The 10,849-nt window shown below is 38.7% G+C and overlaps 1 protein-coding gene across 2 annotated transcripts; it reads right to left on the minus strand.

Annotated features, from left to right (window-relative positions):
- Window positions 1–3,733: 3,733 nt before the first annotated feature.
- On the minus strand, window positions 3,734–7,511 carry LOC104433010 (type IV inositol polyphosphate 5-phosphatase 9). 2 transcript variants are annotated; one of them, XM_010045618.3, is made up of 7 exons: window positions 7,113–7,511; window positions 6,768–6,875; window positions 6,113–6,407; window positions 5,448–5,632; window positions 4,822–4,930; window positions 4,380–4,531; window positions 3,734–4,270 (listed from the first exon to the last, which is right to left on the minus strand). In XM_010045618.3, exons 1-7 carry the CDS (start codon window positions 7,286–7,288, stop codon window positions 4,024–4,026), a joined length of 1,272 nt encoding a protein of 423 aa, XP_010043920.2. In that variant the 5' UTR covers window positions 7,289–7,511; the 3' UTR covers window positions 3,734–4,023. The 2 variants fall into 2 exon arrangements, with proteins under 2 accessions (XP_010043920.2, XP_010043922.2); XM_010045620.3 differs by lacking the exon at window positions 6,768–6,875.
- Between the last annotated feature and the right edge of the window lie 3,338 nt (window positions 7,512–10,849).

Raw genomic sequence — 10,849 nt, forward strand, 5'->3', positions numbered from 1 at the left:
CGAAACTCTCTTTTGTACCTCTCTTTAGATAAATTATCATATCATATGTATTTTCTTAGGACTCGCTTACTCAACAAAAATGTTGACATGACTTGTTTATTTGGCAAAAAATGTTAGTTGGAATTGCCAACTTGTATTTAAATGGATTAGATGATGAAAAAATTTCAAATAAGAGCATAAAGTGGAGACATGTTCTTAAAAAAGGGTCAAAGTAAATTTAATTTCAAATAAGTGTATGAAGTAGTCAAATTGGTATCAAATGATAGCCTAAGCTTGCCGTCTAATTGAATGTTCGTCAACCGACGGTTTTTTGGCCACCGGGGTAAGGGCACTTTTGTCAAAAAAGAAAAACCTCTAGTTAAAAGATGACCAAATACCTCAAGACCAAAATCCCCACATTTCAATGCAAAAGTTTCTTTCCAAATTCTACGAGACCAGTGAGCAATACTAACTTATCTCCTTAATTCCGATCCTAGGTCTACGCAAAGCCTTTGCCCCCAATTCAAGAATTCCTTTTGATCGTGTCTATCGTTTTGCTGCCGTGATCCGGCCACATCTCATTGTTGAGTGGCGGTGGACCTCGTATAGGAGAGGGTGGCGCCGAATCGACCAGACGACCTTGTCCAGTCGAAGGGGAAGCCGACCTTGCATTGGAGCTTCCCATCGTTGTCTAGGCAGACGACACGCTCGGGCTGCTTGGAGAGTAAATCCTAGGAACCGTCAAGAAATCTAAAGTGGCAGCCGCTCTCAAAGATAGATTCACGGTTGGGGAGCAATTGGGGAGGGTCGGGACGAGCTTATTGCAAGAGGATTCTTTCTTGTTGCGCTTCTTGCGGATGGATTTAGGGAGCTTTGTCTTTTGGAAGGAGGTGGACAATGGAGAAGCAGGGAGGTTGCAGAGATTAGGGTTTTCGATTGGTGAGGTTTTTGGGCATGGGGATTTTGAAGAAGAAGATGACGCGCCAAGCCATGGATTGATTAACTAGAGAAGATGGAGTTACGTTGGGAAGCTTCAAGCTAATATGGATTACCCATATTTGTTAGGTGATAAATTAGAATTGCTCACTGGTCTCATAGTACTGGGTATGGGTGTCAATGGTTTGGTTTGGATTTTACTGATATACAAATCGAACTGAACATTGAAAACAACATGCTTCTTGTGACCAGAACCGAGGCCCAATTCGAATAGACTAGAATACGGTTCAGGTTGGGTCCATTTGGTTTGAGTTGTCAGGCTGTCCCTTTTTTTCCCTTGGTCTTCCCCGATACAATATTGAAAAATTCCCATTTGGACATCAAGCTCCTCACTTACACCAACTTTGCCACTCAGTACCAAGCAAAATCAAGCTCCTCCGATGCTCAATCTCACTTAGAACTTGTGCGAAGATCAGTGGACTAGTCGCTTCCTTCAAATTGCGAATCCAAGCAAATGCAACAAAGACGAAACAGAAACGAGAACAACGAAAGAAGAAAAAGAAGGTGAAATCGATGACGGTGGACTGTAGATAGTGAGCGAAATAATTTAGTTTCAGGTGCTCTTGAGACTGACCGACTTGTCGTCCTCCTCATGGATTTGAGAGGTTGCTTGGATGCTTGTGTGGGGAAGTCGTGAGGATCAATGAAGGGCGTTGGATAGAGAGAGAAGGAATTAAAGTAGATGCAGAGAGAATGCAAAGACAATGAGAAGGAACAGGAGTGAGAGAGTTTCGTGATCTTAGAGAAGATGGTTTCAGGAGCGACAGCACTTCACGATCTTGGAGAGCCTCTAATGGAGACGATGGATTTGGGAACGAGAGAACTAATTATGGATTTGCTTCATGATCTAGAAGAGCATAAGGCACTAAACATGTTTTAGTTTGATTTAGGTTTATGACCCAAATATATCATAATACCCTAACATAAAAAATTAAAAAAAAAATTAAAACCTGATCCAAAAAGACTCAAAATAAGAGATTCAATTCAAGTCAGTTTGGTTTGATTTAGCTTTTCGACAATCCTAATACCCAGTTATTGGGGATTTGATTATATTTTACTCATAATATTTTATGAAAAAGTGTCCCCGCTCCAACGACCAGCAAGCTTATGCTCTTATGGGAGATTGACTTAGTCACATCGTACCTTTATTTAAATTAAAATTCACCCTAACTTTTGTTTTGAGAAAATGACTCAATTTTATGTCTTTATTTTTTCTCTTAGGTAATGCATCATCTCTCTCTTTTCTGTTTTAATTTTTCTTCTTCTTTTTCCTATGCTTTATCTTCCTCATGCATACTTCTTCCTCGTACGCTTGCCAGACTCCATCTCCATCATTGTCGCCGTTGTTGTCCATCATTGTTGTCTGTCACTGTTCGTAGCAGCCACAAACACTCCTTAGTCCTTAGTATCTCTTGAGCAAACCCCCCACATGTCGCGGTTTGAGGCCACGTAGCCTCTGTGCGACCTTCACGATCTGGAGGGTGCATCTTAGATCTAAGGTCGACCAGAGAGAAAACTATGGAGATTGGCGGCTACTGGCCTATGGTGGGGGTGTTAGTTGATGGCGATGGTGGGCGGTGGTGATTCGGTGGTTGGCAGCGGCTGAAATGGGCGGTGGTAGGCTTAAGAGAGGAGAAAAAGGGAAAGGGAAGGTGAGTGCGATTATTTCCACCCCAATACGACTAATCCACTCCATTTTCACCGGGTAAACCAATGATGATTTTCATATTTGTATACTCTTATGGGTAAAGATGTGGATGGGAAGGATTGAGTTTCTTTGTTATTTTGAGAAATGAGTGAAGCGAGAAAAGAAGAGAGAAAGGAAATTAGGGTTTTGTTAGTTTTTAACCTGTCTTATTATTTGTGAAAATGTGTATCCTCATCACCTGTGGTAAATTTGTGCAGCTTTAATCAACAAGGCAGACTCACCATATGTTATGGTAGAAGCGTTGATGCTGCCGTCCCGCGGCAACTAAATCATTTCCAAACCTAAGGCACGATTTTTCGTTGCAAGGTGTCGACATCAAATTCAGTTGCAACTAGCCATAAAATATACCATACGGTTTCGACTTTTGAACTCCCTGGTCTAAGACAGCATTACCATACGTGCGTTCGAGAATTCGTGAAAACCACAAATCAAATATTAAAAAGAACGCTCTCATCACCGCCCCGGAGGCGGAGCACGTCCTGCATTGGTTCAAACGCGACCCACCAACAGGGTTTCAGTGGTGGATGTTTCACCATCAAGATTGCCAAATGACTAGGACCCGCAACGCCCATCTTGTCGTGAATTTGGAGTTCTATTTGGGATATAAAGAAAAGGATCATCCACCTCGATTGAGTCAATCTAAACTACATGTCACATTTAGTCCCTATCGAAACGAGTCAAAAGAACAACGCATTAAAACCAGAATGGCTGTTGGCCTCAGACAGCCATAATCTCTCCGAACCCACTTGCCATTAATCATCATTTTTGTCCCTTTACCACGCATAAAATAAGCCGTTGATGATGCCGCATATAAGAAAAGCGATGACGCTTTTCTTTGGCTCCATGCAAAACCATTGCCCAACCAAAGCTTTTATTTAATTTCGTGTGCCATAATCTTCACAGTTTGGACAAATCATGTGGTTGGGATCCTCCAACCAATTAGATTCTCAGGCTGCTTCCGATCATTGGCAAATTATGCTTAACTTAATCATAAATTAATCTTGGCGTGCATGGAAGTTAGCACTAAAAGTCCCTAGTAGGGGGAGAACATGGGAAGCATCCTTTTTGTCCATTATTTCTGACCACAATCAAATCCCTAGTTTTCAAATCGGATGAAAGCGATGGATGACTTGGACATCTTTCATTACGCAACAACACATGCATAATAAAGACATATAGGTTTCACTGTACACTCCTCACCAAAATATGACACAGGCAAATTAAAGAAGTTTCTCATGGGGCTATAGCTTTCAGATTTTCCTTTTAAGGTAAAATAGAAACGCCGCCGTAATCACCATACTTCATTCAGTGTATTGCTATAATTTGCAGCGATGATGACCTCAAATTTGGAAGCTGGACCGGCCTTTACATAGCAATCCATCGTCCTTGGATGAGACCACAAATCGGCTTGCGACTGGATCGAACCGTTCAGATAGAAATAAGCTCCGAAGCCCTCTCAATGTTCGCGAAACCCCGACCTCTGCAGTGAATATCGCTTTTACCGGCCTATGATCAGACAGCCATGATTCGCCTCGTGTGTACAAATTTTGCTTCAATCCTTTTCCACACCAAATTATCCTGTCACACCTGCATAAGAAAAGAAAACAGGTTAACTACATAAAAGAAAAGAATAATCCAATTTTATGCTTATTCTTTTCGAGCTCTCGACAAAAGAAATTCGAGAAAATGAATTTACCACGCAGGAGAACGCCTTTTTTCTCCCTTTTTTGCTTGAAAGCATCCGTAATACAAGTCGGAGTTCGGAATATATTTGTATGTGGGGGCGAATTGGATCGTCCCTTCGTGCCAACCTTGTAATACATGCCCGTTCATCAGCTCCATCCTCAGCTTCAGTTTTACAACCAAAAGAAAGAAAAGATGACTTTCAGAACGAACCAATGTGAACTGAGAATTTAGGTTTTCATCATGATTATTGAATATACAAAGACCAATATCATTTCTTATACATGGGGTACTGATGACATAATTTGATAGGTAGTCAAGGATTGCACGGAAAGATAATCTCCAAGTACTGTAAACAGAATGATAGTCTATCATGATACCACTTCAGGAGCTAACTATTTCGCATCATTCGATCTAATAAATTCTCGAAAATTCTGGGGCTGAGGGATAGCTACCTGGTCTTTGTCTAGCAATGCATCCCATCCTTTTCTATTTACCAGCTCTCGAGTGGTTGCTTCCGGTAACGAAATCCGGTAATTCAAGTCTCCGAGCACAATGACCCGACTGCATCCACATACCAGACACAATCAGCTGAGATCACGCAGAAGCTTAATATATTGTTTACGAACAGCAAATCAGGGTATCCATTCGTTTACACATTGATTAGTAAGTCAACTTGTTTAAACTATATAACACAGCAAGTCGACAGGCTTAGCACTATACGTCTCTTCCTTTTCAGACGGTTTATCTAACTACTTAACTTAATTGGTCGGAGAACCAATAAGATAATTCCTCAACAAAAACTAAAATCACCTAAATTGGTTTAAGCAACAAAACAAGAAGAATAACACTAATTAATCTTCTTTGGCGACCCAACGTCCATGTCGACAAATGCCGAGTCGTGAACATGCAATGATGATTATTTATCACATAATATAAGTGCATAACCCCGTCTTATCCTCATGGCTTCTAGCGAAGAAACATATTTAATAGGACCAAATGAATAAATAAGTAAATGGAATTGGCTAGGCGGTTTGAAAACAAGAGCACAAAACATAAAAAAATATATGGCTTCACGTACTCGTGGTCCAGAACTTTTCTAGGTAAATTAAGCAATGGGCCCCTAGGAAAGGCGGTCCGAGATAATATCTCTGCCATGTTGGACGTCCTCCACTTTTCATCTCCTTCTTTGCCTCCAGAGGCGAGATGAGTGCACACAAAGCAGAAGCTCGTCTCGTGTAATAGAAACCTCACCGAAACTGACCCCTGCAAATTAATTAAAAATTCAGAAGAAATAAGATGTAAAATAAAATAAAAATGAAAGTATTTATTCTCATATCGTGTGGTCCATAGCATTATACGGATACCCTAATAAAATTTCTTTTTCACATGTATATATATATAGAGGCACAAACATTATTGTTATGAGGATCTTTGCATAATGAACTTCTTTTTCCCTTCTAAATCTTGGCCACGTCACAAATAAGATAATCAAGATTGATGCATAGATTATTTTTATATGATACAACCAGTAAAATCAATCGTTTTACGAGATGAAGATCCTCTGGTGTGACAACGATTCTCAGCCGCCGATACATGCAGTTTTAGATTTCAAAGTTACCCTTATCCACTCAAGCTGATGGTTTCAGGGAAAGAGACGAGGAACCGAGACGTGTACGGCAATAGAGGGATCTCCTGCCCTTTTTACATGCTATGGACAATCTACAAAACCGAGTACCTACATACCTTGTTGCCTAGGCAGAACATAACGCCACAGCCAACGCATGAAACGCTCGGATAGCTGACGTAGGGACGAAGTTCACTGCGAATCCACACCGAGATAAATATCCCCACCATTTGCTTGCTGACAATACAGTGATACTCTCGCCCATGCATCCTCTTCTTCTCATAGTCAGATCCATGGCGGCAATCACGGTTTCCACTCAAGGTCTCTCTGATGAGCGAATTCCATTTCATGCAGAGATTTGCGTTCTCAGACCCCAGAACATTGGACGCCTTCAATGGCACAATCTCTTGAAACCTGAATCAAACAAGGGATAGGAGATATTCTTCACGCGAGACGTCGATCTCTATCAAGTTCGTCGAGAATTTATTGTTTAAGCTATTCAATATATAGACCAAACCGATCACAGTTTAGAAAAAAAAAAAATGGAGGACGATACTAGACCCCACAAGTAGGGCATATTCTCGTGTATATTTTGTGCAATATTTTTTTGTTCATCTACAGTATTATCTATAGTGCGTGCTGATGCAACAGCTTTTGAAGTAAACCAATTGCGGAAACACCTTATCCATGGAAGAATCACTTATCTAATCCAATTTCTCATTTTGATCTTTATGTGCAAATAGGTGGCATTTTCCATCGTGTTTTCTTACTTACCCTAGAACATAGATATCGTAGGAGTTGTTGCACGTATCTAAGAAGTCCTCCATCGCCAAATCTTCATCCGGTGCAACCCCTCCAACATTCCAAGTACTAACAAAAACTCTAAACTCCACAACAGAGAAGGAAGAACAAGAAGATGTTAGAATTTTGACGTCTTACGTTGACCATGCAACTATCTTCTAAAATCATGTTAAACTTCTGCAAACCCTTCTTTATAGGCTTCAGCTGTTAAAGAATTGATGGTACAGACATAAACTGTTATGCCGCGACAACATTGAAAGGATAATCACCATGCGAAGATAGAGGGACGAGATAGGAGGGGGGTTTCGAAATGATTACTTGTACTTTAGGGTGTCCCTGTGGTGGTTCAAATTGCTCTTGCCGCTTAAGGAGGGATCTTCCAATATGGGGAAGCCGACGAGAGAGTCTTCGATGTTGATGGGGTAATCAGCGACGAAGTTGTTGCTTCCCAATCCCTTCCTCAGGATCTTGTTAGCTACCAATCTGGTCCACATGATGATGATGATGATGATATGATCAAATCAGCAAGGTCCTGTACATTAGTACGTTGATATCATGCAAAAGGCATGGACATTATCACAAGCCAGCGTGACCAAGGAACATGCAGAGAAGATTGGATGTACTCTTGCTATTTGCTATTCTGGAATCTTGGCATGAGAGAGAGAGAGAGAGAGAGAGAGAGAGAGAGAGAGAGAGAGGTTGCAGTCTTTGAGAGAAGAGAAGACTGAGGAGGATTGGTTGAATAAGAAAGCCAACCCAGATAAAAAGAACTCAGAAAGAGAGAGAGAGGTGGGGGTATTCTTTTTTTGGTTTCTTGACGTTATTATAATAATTCCGGGCACGTCTACATAGTTCTTTAGGTCCAACGGATATTTTCTTCAATTCTGATTGGTTTGGGTTATAACTGCCCACCTTTATTTTAAGTTAAATTTGAATGCGAGCAAAGTCCATAGTTGTAACCCCCCCAAGCGGCTTGATTGGAATAAGTTTCATTCAATCAGGATAAGAAAAAAATATATAATTCTCTAATTATTTGCACGGTGCTTTTCTATTAATACAGTTACCACATATATATAGTTTCAATTTTAAATCTGCAAAAGAAAATGTATATGTTTACTATCAAAGATAATCACAACTTGAGACATGCCCAAAATGTTATTTTCATCCATAATAAGAAGAAATTTCTTCCAATGAATCTTTTCATCATTGAACTAGAAACATGCACATCGCCTAAATGTAATAGTAATTAAGTTTCTATGCAAGCGATATTCATATCAGTAACCCATCAAATATAATTATAGCTGGAGTTAATTTTGTCCAATCTCAAGAACGGAGGAAAACATAATCATGAGGAAAATAAATAGAATATTTTTTTAGCCATGTGGGAGTCATATATATATATATATATTCCTTTTGTCCTTGTGTTGGAAAGCATGTTGGTTGATTTGAAGGATATCTTCTGTACCGCGGACTTTAAAAGCGCAAGTGGACGAGTGCCGGAAAATGGAATTCTTTGTATAATAATCCGTGGTGTCGTCGGATGATGTGGCACAAGTAATAATTGCCTTAAATTTTTCTAGTTTTGAAATAATGTTGAGTATACTATTATATGCACGAACGAAATTGATATAATAAGAAAAGTGGCAGAATTTTACGGATGTCAAATATGAAAGTTAGTGGAACAGACGTCCAACATAGACATCCATATCATAAATATTAAATTCATAAAAATAACTAAATGAATGTTAGTGGAATAGACATAATCCGATGAATGTTGAGGCGGCGGCTATTATTATGGACAAAGCACCGCAACTTTTTGGTGGAATGAGAAGAGGCCAATCCGAGCAATCTGCAATCGTACATGGCAAGTCCAGAAAAAAAAACACTTGGAAAAGGCTCCGTAATAATATATTCCTAAGGATTCTTTTGCATACACTCTTTTAGAGCTAATTCGACTGTCCTAGCTGCAAAACATTATGAAGTAACATAATCAAAATCAGGATTGGAGAGTAGTAGCCGTATTAAGATCAATTGAAAAATTAAAGGAGAAGCTATAAGTTCTCAATTTGAAATTTGTCTTAGAGATACATGGTTATCATTCTGTTTGTGATGGTGAACCAAAAAGACAAAGAAGATATCAAGTTAATGTATCCATGTCAACAGCTACCAATTTCCTTGACAATTTTAGGTTTGGGGAAAATTTATTTTCCTAACTTTTATTCGTGAATATAGGTGGAAGGCTAAAAGCACTCTCATTGTTATGTTGTCTGTCTATGTAATATATTTGTTTAATGTCTTTCTGTGTTTTAAGTGCAAATAATCAACTCACAATGTAGGTCAGTCTCCTAAATAACTTGAGTTTTTTTTTTTTAAATTGATTTCTCGAATTGTAATATAGATTTAAGGAAAATTTGACAATTTTGGAGTCTGATTTTCAAATTACACGTGATTTTACTTCACTATCCTCATTTGTATTGAGCATGGATATAATCCTGACTCACAAATTGGACTAAGTTATGACATCGTTACATAATCATACACATTCCAACTGAGTTGATGCACATCCACATTTATCGGAATATTATTGATCAAATTGAATATTAAAATATGTGGCTATGGTTCTATCAAACAGTTTATAAATAATTTTTGCCAAATTCAACAAATTACAATTTTTCGGAGTGTGGCAAATCAACATAGATTCATTGTTCATATTTCACATGTCTCGAATTGATAACTCTTCCACAATAATAGATACTTAGAACAAAAATCGTCATTTTCAAGAGAAAATTATCAAAAATATCTTAAATCTATTATATGACAGCCAATTTAATCATAAACCTTTCAATTATATCAAATTAGTCATAAACCTATTGACAATTTGTTAATGTAGTCTTTTTAGCCAATTTAGTTAAAAATTATTAATGTAGACATTGGACATTACACATAAAACAATCATTACTAACGTGAACAGTTATTGCATTTTTTTTTTTATAATTTTCGAATATTTCTCTTTTTTCCTTTACTTTTTTTCCTCTCTTTTTTCCTCCTATTTCCCTCCTCCAGGCAGAGCTATAGTGGAGGTCACTAGCTATAGGAGAGCCCTTGCCAAAGGACGTGAAGGCTACCTTCACAAGAGACCGTGAAGAAGGCTCTTATTGGCCCTCACCCGTGATCAGGTGACCGCAAAGGGAAATAGGAAAAAATAAGAAAAAAATTTGTAGTAACTTGGAATTTTTAGAGTTCCATAATGATCAAATTTTTTTCAAAGAATTTAATGGAATGCCAAAGGCTACAACTTAGTGAGTATATTTGGAAGTCGAGTGGAGTCAATTCCTCTAGCTAACCATAACGCCACTATGATTCTCTCTCCATATAAAATGTAAGTTTGACTCCCACATTATTTAAGTTTCGTTAAAAATGATTTGTCTAACGAGAAATACATATAGAGCTTTTCCTTTTTGGAATATCATTAGTAAAGTCTAAATCTATTACATTAATGTCAAAACCTTTTAATTGTGCAAATATAATCTTGAACATTTTTACCTATTGCCAATTCAATTCTTCCAACTAATTTTGGCTAGATATTGCTGACATAGACATCAAGAGGTCTACGCGATACTATCGATGCTGACATTGATAATTTTTAATAATATTTTTGTCTTTTTTTTCTTCCTTTATTTTCTTTTTTCCTTTCTTCTTCCTTTTACCAGTGACCAACCATGCCCAAGCAGGCTAGCCTCCCCTAGGCAATGGTCACCTTCGCCTGCCACAAGTGGGGCTTCACTGAGGGAGGGTGAGGCCTAGCAAGGGCTCCTCTCATAAGATTTGGAAAGGCCGTGTTAGCCTAGGTGAGAGTTGACCTTGCTAAATTCAGCAAGGGGAGCCCTCACTCAAGCAAGGCCAACCCGCTCTCCTAGCTATGGCCAGTGGCCAGCCACTAGCAAAAGGAAGAATAAGGCCAACAAAATGAAATTAAAAGAAAAAAACAGAAAAATAATATTAAAAATAATATTAAATATTGTCCGTGACAATGCCAGCGGTGTCATATAAGCTAG

This window comes from Eucalyptus grandis, chromosome 2 (genome assembly GCF_016545825.1).
Source record: "Eucalyptus grandis isolate ANBG69807.140 chromosome 2, ASM1654582v1, whole genome shotgun sequence".
NCBI lineage: Eukaryota > Viridiplantae > Streptophyta > Magnoliopsida > Myrtales > Myrtaceae > Eucalyptus > Eucalyptus grandis.

What these genes read in the sequence shown, in the direction of transcription:
- LOC104433010 (XM_010045618.3), bottom strand. Translation starts at nt 7,288, where the DNA reads ATGTGGACCAGATTGGTAGCTAACAAGATCCTGAGGAAGGGATTGGGA. An exon ending in AGAAAAGTTCTGGACCACGA is followed by an intron (nt 4,931 to 5,447) that starts GTACGTGAAGCC and finishes ATGTGGATGCAG; the next exon opens with TCGGGTCATTGTGCTCGGAG. An exon ending in AAAAGGCGTTCTCCTGCGTG is followed by an intron (nt 4,271 to 4,379) that starts GTAAATTCATTT and finishes TTTCTTATGCAG; the next exon opens with GTGTGACAGGATAATTTGGT.